We start from the raw sequence: 19827 nt of genomic DNA on the forward strand, positions 1-19827 counted from the left end.
ACAAAAAAATCTTTAGCTTATTTTTCTGCCATAGTAAGTACAGGAGAGTGAACACAACAGTCTCTCTTCGAAGTCTGAGGATTATGAAGGTGCCGGGCTCCCAGACCAGCTCTCACTGTTCAGAATAATAGCACAGTCAGAGTCAGAAATAGAAAATTCTAAGAATGTGTACTGACCCTGAGACATACACGGCAGACTGTTTGAATACAGCCGATGTTTCCTTTTCTCCCCCCGAGAAGTAGTGTTGCTCCAATTTTTTTTTAAGATTTTATTTATTTATTTGACAGAGATCTCAAGTAGGCAGAGAGGCAGGCAGAGAGAGAGGAAGAAGCAGGCTCCCTGCTGAGCATAGAGCCCAATGTGGGGCTCAATCCCAGGACCCTGAGATCATGACCTGAGCTAAAGGCAGATGCCTTAACCCATTGAGACACCCAGGCACCCCTCCAATTCTGATAATATTGTTTTGTTGAAGGTTTTCTCTAATTTCTAAGGGATCTCATAGGATTTAGACACACGGCTCACAATGGTTTCTTAATTGATTAAATATGCCATGATTGTGAATTTAGAAACTAAAGATAGAAATAGATATTCCTTAAACAACATGAGACATTCAAGTATGTTGGGTGTTTTCGCATATTGTTTAAAACTATGCTCGTACATGTAAGTCTAAAAGTGGCTTAAAGTCGCTGGAGAAATGGGGAGTGGAGCTCAAGCTAACCAGGTTGGCTTTTCCTTCTTGGGGGAGCCAGTGCTGTCTGGCCTGAGCTCCCATCGTGCCACCTGCCTGTCTGCGAACATTCTAGTCTTTGAGAGCAGGATGCGGTTGTGTCCTCTGGGTTTTCTTAGGTAGGTGGATAGCCCAGGGCGTGGGTTTGCTGGGCTCTGCAGAGGTCAGGCTGGGCCCCCTGCTCCCCTGGTCACTCGGATACAATCTCACACTCTTCACACCTGCTAAGACTCGCTGTGAAACCGTGGAATGGCTGAAACTAGCTTTCATCTGCTACGCATGCTCACTATTACCTTTCGGCAAAGGGTTTGTGAAGCAGACAGCTGCGCGTGGGTCCAGGCCCTTGTTTAAGAAGGATCTCTGGCCTCCGAGAGGCATGCAGCTTCTCTGCACAACGGAGGACCAGAGACCTCAGCTCTCGGCTTGTGTCTTCCAGCTGCAGAACCAGAGCGAGCTGCGGGCGCCCACGGCCGAGAAGGCCGCCTTCTTCCTGGACGCTGCCATCGCCTCGCGCCGGGGCAGCCAGCAGGACTGTGACGAGGACGACCACCGCAACTCACACATGCTATTCACCCTGCACATCTACCAGTACCGCATGGAGAAGAGCGGGAAAGGGGGAAGTAAGTGCACGCACGGCCAGGCCCAGCCCATCATCTGGGCCAGCCATCCCCCCGCCCCATGCCTGATGTGGGGCTTGAACTCACAACCCCGAGATTGAGCCCCTCTCCCCCTCAGTCCATCGACCAAGCCAGCCAAGCACCCCTGACCCTTTTTTAGCGGGGTACCATGGCACCAGTACAGAGTCTGCTGGTTGGGAGTTCCAGACGATGAGAGAGCCTGGGCTGTGGTTTCCTTTGAACTGTCCAGGAGAAAAGGGTTTTCCTTGGCGAGGATAATTGACAAATGCAATTACCAGGGGATGGTGAGCAAGGACAAACTTTAAACGGGAAAAACAGCGGGTGACTTGTATCTTTTTTGCACACACTTTACAGGTGCTCTCCAGGAAGGTCCAATATTTACACCCCAGGCACCCTGGTGATGGGTTACTCGTCAGTAGCTTGAGTCCACTCTGTGGACCCAGGAGAAACAAAAGCATTTTTTTTCTAAATTGCCTATAAATCAGACTTTGGGATAACTAACCAGGTTCTGGTTTCCTTTGTGCCTCGGTGACATTCCTCTGTAAGGCCGGGGCACAGGCCTGCTCCATGATGAGCAGCACCCCCGGGACCCCAGTGTGCTGGGTACACAGGCCCCTTTGGGCTACAAAGCCAGCACTGACCTCGGTGCGGCGCCCGACCCTTTGCCTGCCAAGTCGTGTAGGCTCGACGCTCTAAGGAGTGTCTCGGGTGGGATTCTGAACCATGGGCCACGTGGTCCGTTGACCTGGCTGGGCTTTCTCCCCTGTGATCCCCAGGCCTGGACTGCTGGGTGACAGTTCCCTACTCTCTCGATGTCTAAGAACTTTCAAAACACAGTCAGTCAGCCCCCAGTATTCCCTGAAAATGATTGCCTCGGGGCACTGGGTGCCAGGAAAACGGACATTAGCCCCAAGCTAGGAGACTAACCCGGGGGCCTGGAAATCGGGAAGCTAATTGCCTAACACAGAGGCAATCAACAAACCTAATTTTCGGTGGGGCCCTGAGTTAGACGTCCAACCGGGATCAGGAGCCGGACTTCCCAGTTCTCTGCCTGTTGCTGGAAGACCTGGAAGCCAGTATCCTGGGAACAGCTCTCGGGCCTTCTCTGGCCCCCAGGGGAAGCTCTGCCCTTCCCCAGTCTCAGTGCCTCCGCTGGCCCAGTTGTCTGCCATTAACTGTTATTTTCATTCAGTTGTCATGAAATCCAGTTCACATTCAGAAAAACCTCCCCTGCTGGTGTGTTGTTAGATGAGTTTTGGCAAATCTGTATAGCTGGGTATCCCCCCGCCACCATCCAGATAGAGAACAAAGCTGTCCGCACCAAAAGCTCCCCTCCCCCACCTCGAGCCCCTGACCACCACGGATCTGATTTTTGTCCTTTTAGTTTTGCCTTTATCCAGAACCTCATCTAGATGGAATCCCGTATTCCCCGTGTGACCTTTTGTGTTTGGCTTCTCGCATCTGGCTTGAGGCATCGGAGACTTACCCACATGGTTGTGTGTACTGCTTGTTTGCTTATTTTTCTCGAAGGAGCCTGGAGACTTGCCCCTACCCCTCCTCCCACCCCCAGGCCTGAGATCTCACCATATGCCCCGGGCTTGGGGGCTGTCCAGGAGTCTAGAGATACTGGCCTCACTGGTGGGGCACTGGGCACCCCGGGTGACCAGCCAGTAGCAGCCTGGACCTCTCTTCAACCGGCCAAGGTCATGGAGGTCTGACTGCGGGGTGAGCAAGGGAGTTTGAATGGGAAACTTCCAGAGGAAATTGATTCCCAGTGATGGGCTCATACCCGAGTACCGCATTTCCGTTTAGAAAAACTTTCTCAAAGAAGCAAACAAGGGATTAGGACAGGGATGAGAAGATCCAGACTTTTAAAACTTGACACAGAATTCCCCCCACCCAACAGTCTGGGGGCAGGCTTTCAATTCTGCATGCACCGTTTTTTCGGATTGTGTCTTAGCATCATGGATGGGGGAGTCTAAGAAAGGTTTTATTCTTTGAAGCTTGCTTTTTTATCTTATTTAAGCTTTCTTTTAAGCTGTTCTCTTCTTTTAATTCAATATTAATAATCAGAGCCTGCTGTGGGCGCTCGTACTTTCAGCAGAGGGTGACTTGCAAAAGGTACGAATTTTCAGCCAAATTGCTTCCAAATGGCGCTGAGCGGGAGATCTCAGCGGACAGTATAATCTCGTTCTCCTTCTAGGTTTCAAACCGTGCTGAAAACAACTATATTCAGTTTTTCTTCTTTTTTTTTTTTTTTGTGGTTCTGCTCTTGATTTGGAAACTGAAAGTAGGGAGGAATCTTGAAAATAAACAGTTAATGAAATGACTTTGACTGTAAGAAGTGGAAATTGAGCCTCACAGAGGTGTGGGCTGGGCCCTGTCCAACTCACTCCGCAGCACGTCTGGGCACTTACGGAATATTTAAGATCCCATTCGTCTCCTTGCTGTTTATATATCGTGAAGGCAAATTGCTTTTAAATAATAAATTCAGGGTAAAGGAAAAGGCAAGTACCATTAATGGCTCCCCAAAACCCTTTCCGTTACTTTCTAATGTATCTGTAGATGAGGAGTCGGGGAGGGGGAGGGGGAGGGAGACCAGGGGACGTCACCTGCCTGCCATGGCCCCCGCTTCCCGGGAGGAGAGGAGTCTAGGCTCCGATGTGCTCAGCCGGCCCCCCGCCCAGGGCTCGCTTGACTTCACTGAATTTATATCTGCTTAAGATATAATAAGGAGATTCAGAGTGTTGTTTAAAATGGAAATTTTTGTTTACTTATACATAAGTAATAATCCCTGTGGACCTGGCAGGCAGAACTCAATTAAAGCAAAGTTTATTAATTAGTTACCCTGCAGGGAAGCAGAGAGCAGAGTCTGCTGTTGTGAACAATGGGCCGTTGGTGGCCTTAGATGGTGGGTTTCAGGCAGGTCTCTCGGGAAGAGCTTGCCACGTGTGTGCGTGCACCTGAATCTTACACACATATGTATTTTACATGCACACACGTGTACACATACACACATATAAAGAGGCAGACAAAAATGTTTTAAACATGTCCAACCAGGAAAGAAAATTTACTGTTTCACACATAGCCTTACACTTGAAATATTTCCCTGGTTTAGGGAGTTTTTGGAATCTTAGTGGGGCCGACTCTCCAACAGTTCTGGAGCCTTCTGCTGCTTTGCCAAGCTCATGTGTGAAGGCTGAGAGCCCCCGTGGGAATTCCAGCCTTGGGAAAGAGCCCAAGGGCCCGAATAGTCAAGAGCTTCTCCTCATGAACAAACAGGTCTTTCAGGAGACTGTCCACACTGTTGAAATCAAACGGAACGTATGCTGTGTTTTCAAAACATCAGTGCTTCTCTGTTAGCTCGTTCAGCGACGTTTCTGAAAGAGAAAGACCATCCGGTTACCTTTCCCATCAGCAGGTGGTGTGAGTTCAGAGAAGTCCTCTGGGGCAGCACAAGCAGGAGATGGTTAATTGAGAAAGTTAGTCCGAAGGGAGGATCCTATAAAATGGTACATTCACGCCATGAACGTTTCATCTCATGAATATTTATTTCAGTAATATTTCAAAACACACACACAAATGGGTATTTATTTATTTATTCATCCTCTGATATGGGTTTTTCTCTTCGAAATGACTTTGCAACCTAAAGTTCTGCTTTTATAAACATGCTCATATTAATAGTCTGGTTCTTGCTTTAAATTTCTTCTAAGTGATTCGAGAACTCAAAGACGTTTCTTACATTTTTTTCCCACTTTATAATTTCTCATTTCCACCAAATTCAGCATCTATTTTATTTTTATTTTATTTATTTATTTTTATTTTTTTTTAAAGATTTTCTTTATTGGGATGCCTGGGTGGCTCAGTTGGTTAAGCCGCTGCCTTCGGCTCAGGTCATGATCCCAGCGTCCTGGGATGGAGTCCCGCATCGGGCTCCTTGCTCAGCTGGAGCCTGCTTCTCCGTCTGCCTCTGTCTGCCTGTGCTCACTCTGACAAATAAATAAATAAAATCTTTAAAAAAAAAAAAAAAGATTTTCTTTATTGATCTGAAAGAGGGAGCATGAGTGGGGTCGGGGGGCAGAGGGAGAGGGAGAAGCAGACTCCCTGCCGAGCAGGGAGCCTGACACGGGGCTCGATCCCAGGACCCTGCGATCATGACCTGAGCCGAAGGCAGACGCTTGAATAACTGAGCCACCCAGGGGCCCCTCAGCATCTCTTTTTGAAGAAGAACTCATTTTTATCTCAAAGCCTTGAGTTTAGCTCTTAAAGAAACACTAGCTCTCTTTACACGATCGTATCTTACTGGTTTGCGTAAGATTTGCTTCTGTTTTTTTCCGTGATGACAAGCGGCATCCCCGGGTTTAGGAGGGAGCCCCGCTGACGCATTAAGTACGCAGCTCACCTGCGGGGAGCAAGGGAGCGCAGACAAATGGGAAAACAGCCCGCCCCGGCCACGCGGATCCCATCGGTCCACAGGCCTCACAGGTGAGGGCCACGCGGCAAGGCAGCTGTTCCCAAATTTGGCCACAACCGAGAGTCACCTGGGGAACTTTCCAGTGAATCCCAGGGCCCGTGGCGCACTCCAGCCTGGTTAAATTGGAAAGCCGCAGCGCAGGAGCCAGACACCCCGGGTTTCTTAGCTCCCAAGGTGATTCCTAAGGCACAACCAAGTTTGGGAACCGCGAAGCTGCGAGAAAGTGAGTTAAAGGTGCTTCTACTCCGTTTACAGTTACCCGTGGCTTTTCGTCTTAGCTTCTGCGTTAATTTTCCAGGAGATGTTGGGTCATTTATTTTTTTCATTTATTTGGCGGGGGGCGATTTATTTAACCCCTGTGAACCTCGTTTTCCTCGTCTGCCCCACGGAACCGATGCCCGAATTACAGGATGGTTGCAGGAATTAAGTGCCATCAGGAGACGAGCGTGTCCCGGCACCTCCCGGGCCCTCGGCCAGCGGGAGTTAGGAGGGTGGCCCAGGAATGGGGGGAGATTAGGATTGTTTCCTGTGGGGAGGGTCTGGCCGAGCTCCAGACTTGCCATATACCCAGGAGAGCGCGAGTGAAGGGGGGCAGAAGGTGCTGGGATCCGTCCACCCCGCGCTGCGACCCCGGAAATCTCGGACTGTCCTCGGATGACAGAACTTTCTCGCCGGCCATCCGGAGTGACGCGCGTCCTTGCCGGTAGCACGTGGCCCGGGTGCGCTCACCTTGCCCCCCGCAGAGGACGCCCCAGGCGTGGGATCCGGGACTCCGTGGCTGCTTGAACGTGAGTGGGTTGGGCGGATAGACTCGATTTTCCACGGTCTGGCTGGGACTCCCGTTCTGAGTCACGCAGCCCTAATTATAGGTGTTTTATAACGTTCTTCGGCTCGGGCTAAACTGTGCTTTTGTTCTCTGTCTTCTGTTTTACTCCGTGTACGTTGTGCATTTTATTCCATTACATCAAATGGCCTATTAGAGTCTCAAAGTCCCAGCCGGTCCCTGTCTTTGCCCTTTAATCTGCAGCACAGGTGGGTGATCTGAGCTGCTCCTGTCTAGGTAATTAGGTTGCAAAACAGATGATATTTTGCTTTAAAAATAACTATTTCCTTAGCGCGCTGCCGTGACCTGATCTTGCGCAATACGAAATGGGATAAAGGAGACGTTCCGTGTTGTATTTTCCCTCGTGAGGGTTTTTCCCGGGGAGAGGGGAAGGGGGAGAAAATGTAGCATCCTTGATGTGAACAGTTCTTGGCCGTGGACGTATCCGAGTCACTGGGCCCCTGTAGATGGAAATGCTGGGCTTTCCCTCAACACTCCTCACCCTTTCTCCTAGATGTGGACGTTGAGGGTGGGACTCAGTAGAGCAAAGTGAGGGTTAGGACAGTCGTTCCCAAATGTTTCCATCCTGTGATGTGAGCAGACACTCGCCCTCCTGCATCCGCCCTTGTGCGGGCTCTGCCCACAGATCTGTGGATACCCGGGGACTGGCCACAGGCTCATCCTACGTCCCCAGGACCCAAACCCGGGCCCATCGCACCCCCTGCATCTACTTTCCCACCCCAACCCCTTTTCCGCCTTGCCCCAAAAGTCACAGTTTCTGCAACAGCTTCTGGAAACTTGTGTGTCTACCTTTGCTGCTTGCCTTCCACACAGAGCAGGGGAAGCAGAGGGAACAGTAGCTGTCCCAGAAGCAGGAGGACTTGAGCCACCCTGGGAAGTGGGAATCCAGGGGTCTGAGAGCCAGGGTCTGCTGCTGCCTGGGGAGTGGGGCGGTGGGGAGCTGATCTAGAAGCTGGGGTTGTGTGCGGGGAAGGGGGGCACTCCCCTCGGAGAGTAGGGCCAGGGCAGAAAGAGAGCCCAGTGTCCCCGGCCTCGGGAACTGCCTAAGGCCACATTGTACAGGATGGGGGAGGCATCGGTCTTGAAAGGGGGAAGCCCAGCTGCCCTCCGACAGGACAGTCACGACAGGTTTCCTGGTTGAGAACAAAACAGGGGTATGTGGGCAGCTCAGTGGGTTAAACACCTGCTTTCCGCTCAGGTCATGATCTCAGGGTCCTGGGGAGCGGGGTGGGGGGTCCCCTGCTCAGCAGGGAGCGTGCTTCTCCCTCTCCCTCTGCCCCTCCTTTGTGCACTCTCGCATGCTCTCTCTCAAATAAGTAAAATCTTTATTTAAAGAAACAAAACAGCTTTAATAAGATACACTTGAGATAGAGCAACCCACACATTTGGCTTTGCGGTCTGTGTATAAGTCCATGAACACGTCCGTACAGTCGAGATAAAGGACAGAGCCCTCACCCTCCAGATTTCTCGGCCATCGTGTCTTTTGCCTTTTTTAAAATTGTTTTTGTCTTATAATTAAGCTTCGAGAGTTTTTTATATGCTCAGGATAAAAGTCCTTTAGCAGGTAGATGTTTTGCAAACGTTTTCTCCCAGTCTGTGGCGTGCTTTTTTATTCTCTTAATCATGTATTTCAAAGAGCAGAAATAGTCAATTTTTACAACGTCCAGCTTATGTGTGTGTTCTCTAATAAATCACGTTTTTGGCTTCATAGCTAAGCAATCTTTGCCCAACCCAAGATCAGAAAGGTTTCATGCTATGCTTTCTTCTAGAAGTTTTATAATTTTAGGTTTTATATTTAGGTCTTTGATTCATTTTTGTCGTAAACTGTGCAATGTATGGATTAAAGTGTTTTTTTTTTTTTTTTTTTTGCGTGTGTGTGTGTGTGTGTGTGTGTGTGTATAGAAGACAAGTTCTTCAGTCTGATAAAAATGTTTCTGAAAAACCTGCTAACATAATGGGAAAAAACATGCAGCTTATATATATATAACCGGAGAGAGAGCACGTATGTGAGCGGGGGGGGGGGGGGGGGGGGGGGGGGGGGGGGGGGGGGGGGGGGGGGGGGGGGGGGCACGGGGAGAGAGGGAGAGAATCTCAAGCAGACCCCACACTGAGTGTGGAGCCCAATGTGGGGCTCAGCCTTGCAGCCCTGAGCTCTGTGTAATGGCTCCAGTACCATTTGTTATAAAAACTATTCTCTCTACTAAATTACCTTTGTTAAAAATTCCTTGTTCATATTTGTGTGGCTCTGTTTTGGGACTCTCTACACTTCTCCATTGATCTCTTCATCTAGCTTTACACCAAGACCACACTGTCCTAGGTTCTGGTGGCTTTATAACAGCCCTTGAAATCGGATACTGTACTACTAGCCTTCCAGTTCTGTCTTTATTTTTAAAGGTGGTTTTGACTATTCTAGGTCCTTTGCATCTCCATATAAATTCTAGAGTCGGCTTCTAAATTGGCTTTGCAGCATTATTTTCTACCAAAAAAAAAAACAAAAACAAGAAACTGCTGGGATTTTAACGGAGTTTACGCTGAATCTGTAGGTCCATTTGGCCAGAATTCACATTTCAACGATGCTGAGTCTTCTGACTCCCAAACGCAGTGTCTATCTTCAGTTTTTAGGTCTCAGTGAACGTCTCTCAGCAATACTCTGTCGTTCCCTGTGTATAGATCTGTCTTCTGTGCAATTTACACTGAAGTATTTTGTATTTTTATCCTATTATAAATGGTATTTTAATTCTTTTGAAAGATTTTATTAGAGAGCACAAGCAGGGGTAGGGGCACTCCTGCAAATGGTATTTTAAAATTTCAATCTCTAGTTGTTTGTAAATACGAGAAATCCAGGGGAGCCTGTCTGGCTCAGTTAGTAGAGCATGTAACTCTCGATCCTGGGGTGTGAGTTCAAGCCCCACCTTTCAGGCATGGGAGCCTGTTTTAAAAAAAAAAAAAAAAATGCAGGGCTGCCTGGGTGGCTTAGTGGGTTAAGCTTCTGCCTTTAGCTCAGGTCATGATCCCAGGGTCCTGGGATCGAGCCCCGCATCCTTCGTCTTGTATCTTACAACCTTGCTAAGCTCTCTTTATTCATCCTAGTTGCTTTTTTTTTGTGGATTCTGTTTGATTTTCTATGCCAATGACCGTGTTAGTCCACAAAGACTGTTTGACTCTTTGCTCATCAATCTGGGTACCTTTTCTGTTTTCTTGATTTCCTGTGCTGGCTACAACCCCAACACAACCTTGAATAGAACTGGTGCGAGTGGACATTCTTGTCTCATTCCTGATCTTGGAAGGCATTTGATCTTTTACCATTAAGTGTGATGGTAGCAGTAGATTTTTCAGAAACTCTTATCAACCTGAGGATACTGCCTTCTGAGCAGTATTTTGCTGAGAATTTTAATCAGGAATAGATGTTGACTTTTGTTAAATGTTTTTTCTGCATCTACTGAGGCAAACTTGCATTTCTGGGATAAATCCCACTTATTCACGGTGTAAAGTCCTCCTTATATGCTCCTAGATAGTTTCCTAATGTGGTTCTCTGTTTAGCAATTTTGTATCCATGTTCATGAGGGATATTGGTCTTTGGTTTTCTGTCCTTGTAATGTCTTTGTCTATTTTTGGTATCAAGGAAATCCTGGCTTCATAGAATGAGTTGGAAATATGCTCTCCTATTTAATTTTCAGGGAGAATTTGTATGGAATTGGGATAGCCTTTTCCATTCTTTTTTTTTTAATATTTTTAAGATTTTATTTATTTCTTTGACACAGAGAAAGATCACAAGTAGGCAGAGAGGCAGGCAGAGAGACAGGGGGAAGCAGGCTCCCTGCTGAGCAGAGAGTCCCATGTGGGGCTTGATCCCAGGATCCTGGGATCATGACCTGAGCTGAAGGCAGAGGCTTTAACCCACTGAGCCAACCAGGTGCCCTCTTTTCCATTCTTATACATTATCATTTCTTAAGTGTTAGGTTGAATTCACCAGTGCAGCCTTGTGACATTGGAATATTCTCTGTTAAAAGGTTGTTGATTATTGTTAACTACAGAACCTATTTCTTTAACGGACATAGATCTATTCATCTTACCTATTACCCTTTGAAGGAGCTTTGGGACTTGACATCTTTCAAAACTTTTGTCCATTCTTCCAAGTTGTCTAATTGACTGGTGTGATTTCCTTATTACCCTTTTATATCTGTAGAAATGGGAGCAATGCCATCTCTCTCATTCCTGACATTAGTAATTCGTGTCTTCTCTCCTCCTTTCCTGATCAGAGAAGGTTTGCCAAAGAGATTTATCATTCTAGAGATTTATTGAAGAACCAGCTCTTGGCTTCATGGATTTTTCTCTACTGTTTTTACTTTTCTATTCCATTGATTTCTGCTTGTATGTTCATTCTTTCCTTTCTGCTATTTAAACTTTAATTTGCTCATTTTTTTCTTCTGTCTTAAAGCGGAAGCTGAGGTCATTGTTGTGAGACATCTGTTCTCTAATTATGGCGTTTAATGCTGTACATTTCCTCCTCCATACTTCTTCAGCGCTCTCACACATCTTCATTCACTTAAAAATGCTTTCTAATGTCCATTTTGATTTCCTATTTGACCATAGGTTATTTGGAACAGTCCTGTTGAGTTTCAAAATATTTGAGAATTTTCCAGATATTTTTCCATGCCAACTTCTGATTGAATTCCATCGTGTCAGAGAACATACTCTGATGTGAATCCTTCAAGATTTACTTAGACTTGGTTTATGGACCAGAATATGGTCTGCCTTGGGAAATGTTTTATGTGAATTTCAAAGGAATGTGTATTTTGCTGTTGTTGGGTTGAGTGTTCTATAAATGTCAAGTTGGTTGACCGTGTTTTCCAAATCTTCGACATCTTTACTGGTTTTCTGTCTACACGTTTTATCAATTCTGGAGAAAGGGTTATTTGAAACCTACAACTGTAATTATGGACTCGCTTATTCTTGGAGTTCAGTGAGGTTTTGCTTCAAGTATTTGAACGTCTATTACTAGATGCATAAATATTTTTGATTGTTAGGACCTCTGATGAATCATTGCCTTTATGAAATGTTCCTATTTGCTTCTATTCACACTTTTTGTCTTCAGTTTCTTTTGTTTAATATTGATATAACCATTTCAGCTCTCTTACGGGCACTGTTTGCATGGTCCAGGCTTTCCCACTCTTAGACTTTTAATGGATTGTTTCTTTATATTTGAAGTGCGTTTCTCATAGGCAGCCTATGGCAAGGGCTCACTCTTTTGTGCGGTCTGACAATTTCTACCTTTCAAATAAGAATGTTCAGACTATTTACATTTCATGTAATTATTGACATGGTTTGGTCCAAATTCTTATTTTTCACTAGGATTTCTATTCAATTTACCTGTTCTTTCTTTTCCTTTGCTTTTTTTTTTTTAAATCTGCTTTTTTTGGATTTACTGAATATTTTTAAGAATTTCACTTTAGATCCTTTGTTGGCTTCCTAGCTGCAACTCTTCACTATTTACTGATCTCTTTAGGGTTTATAGTATGAAACTTTAAATTATTACAGTCTGGGGGCGCCTCAGTCGGTTAAGCCTCTGTCTTCGGCTCAGGTCATGATCTCAGGGTCCTGGGATCGAGCCCCACATCGGGCTCCCCGCTCAGTGGGAATCTGCTTCTCCCTCTGCCTCTCCCCCTGCTTGTGCTCTCTCTGTTTCTCACTCTCTCAAATGAATAAATAAAATCTTATTTTTTTTTAAGTTGGTATTACAGCCTGCTGTCAAGTGATGTTATAGGACTTCATGAATGGAGTAAAAACCGTACAGTGCACTGCCTCCATTTCCTCCCTTCTAATCTTGTGCTATTGTCCTTGAACTTCTGAATTTTGCATATGTTAGAACCCATAGAAGACAATGGCCTTAGTTTCGCTTTAGCAGCTGGTTACCTTTCAAAGAGGTTTAAATACTAGGGGGAAAGCAAACATTTATTGGCATAGTTACCATTTCTAGAGTTCCTCATTCCTTTGTGTATATCCTCTGTGGGTTTGCTTTGGGGAATCCTTCCAGCTCTTTTAGTCTGAAAGAGTCTTTATTTCCCTTTGCCTGAGAATGATACTTGTGTTGGATATATTATTCTAGGTTGACATTTAGAAATGTTGCTTCACAGTCTTTTCACTTGTGTCCATTCCAACAAGAAACCTGCCATCATCCTTTTCTTTGGTCCTTTGTATGGGACCCGTTTTCCTCCTCTGGTTGCTTTTAAGGTTTTTCTCATTATCCCTGGTATTAAGTAGTTTGAGTATGATGAGCCTTAGCATAGTTTTCTTCACGTTTCTTGGGCTTGAGGCTCATCGTGGATCTGTGGTTTTATAGTTTTTTATCAAGTTTGGGAAGGTCTTGGTTGTTGTGTCTTTTTTTTTTAAAGATTTTATTTATTTATTTGACAGAGATCACAAGTAGGCAGAGAGGCAGGCAGAGAGAAAGGGGGGAAGCAGGCTTCCCGCTGAGCAGAGAGCCCAATGCGGGGCTCGATCCCAGGACCCTGGGATCATGACCTGAGCCGAAGGCAGAGGGATAACCCACTGAGCCACCCAGGCACCCCCTCTGTTTGTGTTTTTATTTTTAAATTTTCTGCTTCATTTTGGACAGTTTCAGTGACTTTGTCTTGAAATTTACAAGGCTTCCCTGCTGTGAGGTGGGATCTGCCGTTGATACAGATATTTTTCAGCTCTAGCTTTCCTTTTGGTACAGAAGCAGTTTGTCTTTTTTAATTATCCCATCTCTCTACTTAAGTCTTTAAACATTTGAAATATTGCCATAACTGGGTTTTTCACTTTTTTGTTTTTGTTTTGTTTTGTTTTTGAGAGAGGGAATGCATGAGCAGCGGGGGTATGGGGCAGAGGGAGAGGAAGAGAGAGAGAATCCCAAGCAGTGGAGCCTGATGCAGGGCTTGATCTCACGACTCTGAGGTCGTAACTTGAGCCAAAGTCAAGAGGCAGACACTTAACCAAGTAGCCTCCCAGGCACCCCTGCAATACGGCCTTAGCCATTTTAATGTCCTTCACCATCACTATCTAATAATATCAGTCAGTTCTGTTTGGTTTCAGTTATCTTTTCATTACGAGTCTCATTTTCTTCTTTGCACGCCTTCTTGATGGATACTGGACATCTTTGTATTTTATAAATATATTTTTTAAAAAAATATTTATTTGACAGAGAGACACAGCAAGAGAGGGAACACATGCAGGGGGAGTGGGTGAGGGAGAAGCAGACTTCCTGCTAAACAGGGAGCCCGTGCAGGGCTCGAGCCCAGGACCCTGGGATGCTTAACGACTGAGCAGATGCTTAACGACTGAGCCACCCAGGTGCTCTGTGTCTTATAAATATTCTTAAGCATTGTTTTGGGTTATAGTTATTTCTAAACAGTTCAATCCTTTCTGGTCTTGCTTTTAAGATTTGGTAGGTGGGACCTGATCTATGCTCGTCTCGGGCAAAGCATTCCCTGCTACAGAAGCGAGACCCTTCTGGGTCCCCTACCCCATGCCTGGTGAAGTTTGTGGTTTCTAGTCTGGCTGTTGGAAACAGGCATTATTCCTGGCCTTGCGTGAGTGCTGTGTGCTGTTACCTCTAATCTTCCCGGGTGGCTAATGCCCCAGCTGTGTGGTTCCCTCACACGTCTGTCCTGACCAGTACTCTGTTGAATACTTGAGGGTATCTCTGCAAATCCCACGCTCTCTTCTGTCCGGTACTCTGTCCTGACAGCTGTTGCCACCTTGGTCTCCCCGGACTGTCTCCAGTCTGTCTCCTCCGTTCTGGTAGTCCACTGCACCCCCCAGGAGCTCCCCATCCCTGAGCAGTAAGCCGGGCACAGGCGGTGCTCCCCTTGTTTGTTTCCCACCTCCCAGGGATCACGGTCCTTCACTGCCTGATGTCTAGTGTCTTAGAAACAGTCGCTTTATACATTTTGTTTTTAGGTTAGACCATTGATTTCATCCCTGTGACGTCATCTAGGCCAGAAGCAGAAGTCCTTGTGAGCAAGTGGCTTCACTTTTCTGCACTTCTGCTTTCTCGTCTATATTTCTACAAAGAACAAGGGGCATTCAGCTCACGGCTTTACTGCGGAACTGAATGCCACTGGTGCTTGTGCAGTGCCCGGCACTTGGTAGATACTCGGCAAATACTTGGGTCTTTCCCGGTCTCTGCACCTGGTTGTTACTTCTTCCTGATTTTTACATTGGGGTATCAACCTGATTGGTGGCTGAGCTCTCCGTCAGGGGCTCTGTGACGATCAACCAAAGCACATAATCACCCCTGGGCTCTTCCGATGCAACTCAGTCAGTTTCAGAATTCTACTCTCCGAAGAACACGTAGGTGCAAACCTTCTCCTCCTCACGGGACATTTACCTTCTCTGAGGTCTCCTCCAATTCAACCTACGGGAATTACTCATTCGTTTATAGGATGAACGTCAGGAGGTTTTAGGTCGGTGATGTGTAGCAGACAGAATTCAAGAGGACCACACTGTTCGCTACCAAGCACGATTTTGTTGGGATTTCCTACTAAGTCACGAGTGTCGACCTTTTCCTTCCCCTTCTAGTTTTCCCTCCGGCTTCTAAGGAGCTACCAGAAGGACAGATGAGTGTTTGCCAGAACCTAACCACCTCTCTCTTCTCCTGTCTTCTCTGTGTCAGTGTCTGGAGGCCGCAGCCGTCTGCACCTCATCGACCTTGGCAGCTGTGTGAAAGCTCTTAGCAAAAACCGGGAAGGAGGCTCAGGGCTCTGCCTCTCACTGTCTGCTCTGGGCAACGTCATCCTGGCTCTCGTCAATGGCAGCAAACACATCCCCTACAAGTAAGTGATCCCTCCACTGGACGCATGGGCTGGGGCAACACCGTGCCAGGGCTGGGCATGAGACCCTCGGTCCGGTGACATCTCAGGAAAGACGCACGCGATGGAGGGATAGTCTGGACCGCACGGTTAGCTCTTTGCCTAAACCATCCTCTGCTAACGATTGTGTATCCCATGCGCTTCTGAATTCAGAAGTTGTGAAAATCCTTCCATTTGCCCCAGTCCTGACTTCAGCGGCTCAAGTCAGGGAGAATAGGAAGTTATCTCTGTTGGGGTCTCCAATCACAGTTGCCACTGGTAGGTCATTGCCGCCATCACACAGACCCTTCACGGGCATGACGGCAAAGGCGGGAAGATCAAACTGCCCTTTCATTAAGAGTCGGGCTGTCCTATTTAACCAATAAAAATACAGGGTACCCAGAAAGATTTGGATTTCAGAGAAGCAACAAATAATTTTTTGAATGGAAGTATGTCCCCAGTATTGCATGAACATTTAGGAATCCAGTATTTTATCTGGCAACCCTACGTAGGAGAGCTCCTAAAACTTGCCACCGCCACCCACTGTCCCCATGCAGATGTTTACCCCCAAGATCCCTTCTTTCTTTCCATTATGCTCCGAGAGGATGAATTTAGAGCTGCTCCTGTGTCTGGAATGGCCAACGCCTGGCTATGTCATCCGTGCCCACGAATGACCCAGCCCAGGGCCACCCCTCACCACCACCACCACCCGGCTCAGCTCTGCCACTGAACAACGTGGTGATGGTGCTGGGTGCTCCCTGCTTGTTCGGGGCTTTGCCAAGGCTCAGCTGTTCCCTCATGAGCTCCCCGAACCGTCACGCACCGAAAACAGATGCTTCCGCTGTGTCTCTTCTCTGCATCACAAGGATATGAGACTCAGAATGGTAGGAGGGTGGAAGGTTTTTTGTAAAATTTAGAACAGTGGAGCCAAGGAGTAATGATCCTCTGGATGGGCTTACCCACATCGACGTCGTTGCAAGAACACCTGTGGGGTTGCCGCGAGGATGAAGCAAAGGTACACGGTGTCTTTTTTTTTTTTTTTAATCTGTAAAATCAGGCAAAATCTAAGTCACTGCTGAGTGGGAGGAAAAGCTAAGTCGGGCCATTTGTCCTATACTGAGCGAGATTCAGACAAGTCCTTGCCTTCTCCTTCCCCTCTGCCTGAGCTGTGACTTCCTTCACCGGGAGGACCATTTGCACACGAACTCCAGCACTTTAAGCGACAGGTGTAATCCCATGCGTCTCAGCTCCTGAAATTTGGAGACCTGGTGGGATAAACCCAGAAATGGTTTTCCCAGCCCTTGGAAGGACCCTTTCCTCTGAGGAAAAAATTTCAAGTTATAGGTTTATAAAGTTTTATTCGGTATCATTTCTGCAGCTGAAAAAACTCAAGGTGTTGTTACGAGGGAGGAAGGAAGGGAAGAGGGGAAAAAAAGAAAGATCTGGACGGGTCCTGTCAGGGCTGCAGACTTAGAAAGAAAGCATACCGGCCTCAGTCAGACTCCCTGTCCATAAAAAGGGAGACATGCCTATTAAAGTGAGAATAGGTCACAATGTTAAAAAAAAAAAAAAAAAAAAAAAAATTTCAAAATACCACGTTCTTGGTCACTGATTATATATTTTACTTCTGGGTCTCTCACGTTGTTTCTGTGGAGTGACAGGCTTTTAGGATTTCAGTAAATATCTGTTGAACTGGTGGTTGGGAGGGAGGGAATGGATGAAAGGAAGCCCGTGAAATGACTCTTCCTGCAGACAAAGTAACTTCCTTTGGGCTCTGGTTGCATTTCATTGTAAACATCCAGGGAAACCTCGAGAATTGTTTTTATTAGTAGTTGAAGGACAGTTACATGAAACATATGTGGCATCAGCTAGTCCCAAAGACCAGACATCCGCTCCCTGGGGAGGGCTGACAGAGTGTGATAGAGTGTGACACCTCCATTCACCATCCCCGGCAGACATCTGTCTCCTTCACCTCCAGCTTTCTTCCTTCCCATGCTGGCTCTGTGGGGTGATGACTGCATTGTTGGCATGTCTGAAGTCAGCACAGACTTAACCAGCGCTCAGCGTCTGCTCAAGACCTAGACTTGAGCCACGGTCAGGACCCTCCTGGAGATCTTGCCCATTGCTCGGGGCCGGGAAACATGGAGGCCTGGCCGTCCTCCCCAGAACACTCGTTTACCAGTGACGCGCCCAGCAGCCCTCAGTCCCTTGTGCCCATCTTCGTGTTTGAGCCTTGAAAGGCCCTTGCTGTGCTCGCCCCTCAGCTCCGCACATAGCCGGTCTTTGATGCCTGTCCATCCCCTTCGCGGATGCATTCATCCATCTAGAAGCTCTCCCCTTTCACGGTCCGGGAAAAGAATGCAAAGATTTACTCCGATCCCCAAGCCCGGTGGTGGCAGGATCAAACTGTCTCAGTTTTCAGGGCTTGGAGACCTTGTAGCACCGGGCCGACTTAGCCAACCTGCCCCCCCCTCCCAGCCTCATCAGGCCCCGTGATCTCTGAGCTGCCGGGGACGCGCCCAGCATGGGGCCCTTAGCGCAGGGCGGGAGGGCTCGGGTGTCCTTTATCAATTCAGTCAAGGCTCTAAAGCCACATTATGCTGCGTTTTGTTAGCACACTAAACACCTCTCACCAGTCAGACCTCATCTTTTCCGGGAGGGAGGGTGGAGGTTTCCTGCCCTGGCAGCTTTCTCTCATTCTTGCTCACGTGCAGCAAACACCAGGGAAACCAAACTCCACATGCCTTGCCCTCCCCCCTCCCAGAGCCAAAGAATCCCCCTCCCCCCTTCATCGGTCACCCTGGACAGTTCGGAGCTTGCAGCCGGCATCCCTGGTGTCTGCTTCTGGGAAATTAAGTGAAATGAGCACGGAGGGGAGGCGACCTGTTCTCATTTTTCTTCTTCATCCTCTCTGACTGTTTGTCCTTGTGAGCAAGCTAGAATGGGGGTTTGCAGTCATTACCCATCGCAGGCACTCCTGTGGGCACCTCAGGGGTGCCCCGAGTGGTTTTGACTTTGCAGATGATCTTGGCTTTGGAGCCATCGGGTGGGCATGGCTCGGGCCACAGACTTGCCAGCCGATCCAAGCGTGATAAATCACAGGAGTTCACAGGAACTTGCAGGGGAGGCTGGGAGACCACCAAGGGCCCCAGCCCCCCTCTTCAGGTCTGCACTAGCAGGCCGCACCTGTGACTCTCCAGCTCTGGGGCACGTCCTGTCTGGGGATCTCTGTGGCGGTCCGGAGCATCCGACTCCCCTCTATTGCTCATTTCAGGGATTTGCCATTCCTGCCTGCCCGCCCCTTCCTGGGCACCAACGTAATAGTTTTCCCCAGTTGATAGATGAGAAAAGAAACAGGCTGAGGCATTAACAAATTCCCATGCTAGACCCCAGGATTGCAGACACACAGCCCTGGATCTGGCCCCCGGAAGGGTTACTGCAAGGATCTGGCCGTGGGAACTTAGCTCTGCCCTCGGTGCTCTCATGTCCCGACTGATCTGCAGGACCATGGTCTTTCCAAGGACTCAGACATTCTAACCACCACCCAGTCTCTCTATAGAGAATTTTGGGGCCCTTTTAGGTGTTGTCCCAGCAGGGGTACAGACCCTTAGGGGACCTTCTCTCCATACTGAAGCGTCTAGTTTCGTTTACAGCTGTTACTGCATTTGGAGAAAGAATTGCCTTAACAGACCACAAGACCTGTTTGCTTGTTTTGCCAACAAGATGCTTGTCCTCTGTTTCCAAAAACCAGACATTTTATAATGTCTTGGTTTCCGTTTAACAAGAGGTCACAGAAGATCATTCCAAGACTCGTTCGTGCTGTGTCTGAGACTCTCTTCCCAAGGCGGCTTGAGACCCGTCTCTGTCGTGCAGCCCCCGGAAGGCCGGGATGCTCGATGCCCTGCTTCGACGGTTTGGTCCGCGGTTCCGACCAAGACCCGCTCCTTGTTTATTCATGTCAGTCGCTGACCTGTCTGGCATTTCCGAGCTTTCCCCTTCTCAGTGGCAAATCTGTTGGTGGCAACCAGGAAGCCTGAGGCAGGCTGTTGGGATGGAGGTAGGAGCTCATGATAACCCCATCACGGGGGCCATGTCGAGGGGCTTCTACTCCACAGAAGCAGTAAGGAGCCCGCCATGAGGGTGTGGGATGGGAGCACCTTTCCTCCTCAGGCCCTCGTGGGGTGGGGAACCAAGGCCATATTAAGAACATTCCTGGATCAGAGCAGCTCGTTCAGGCCAGCGAGCAGCCCTGGAAACTCCAAATCAAGTCCGTGTCTTGTGGAGAAATGACTTTTCATAAGCCGAGGCAGCTT

The 19827-nt window shown here is 47.8% G+C and overlaps 1 protein-coding gene across 1 annotated transcript in view; it reads left to right on the top strand.

The window, feature by feature from the left end:
* The window catches only part of LOC111150862 (kinesin family member 26B), a 433341-nt gene that overhangs the window by 366512 nt on the left and 47002 nt on the right, over window positions 1-19827 (top strand). Inside the window, exons 9-10 of the mRNA XM_022508503.1 lie at window positions 1164-1347; window positions 15340-15499. Coding sequence (XP_022364211.1) covers window positions 1164-1347; window positions 15340-15499 — 344 coding nt within the window. The remainder of the gene's footprint in view (window positions 1-1163; window positions 1348-15339; window positions 15500-19827) is intronic.

Source organism: Enhydra lutris, unplaced genomic scaffold (assembly GCF_002288905.1).
Source record: "Enhydra lutris kenyoni isolate GAN:26980312 unplaced genomic scaffold, ASM228890v2 scaffoldscaffold24, whole genome shotgun sequence".
NCBI classification, from domain to species: Eukaryota; Metazoa; Chordata; class Mammalia; order Carnivora; family Mustelidae; genus Enhydra; species Enhydra lutris.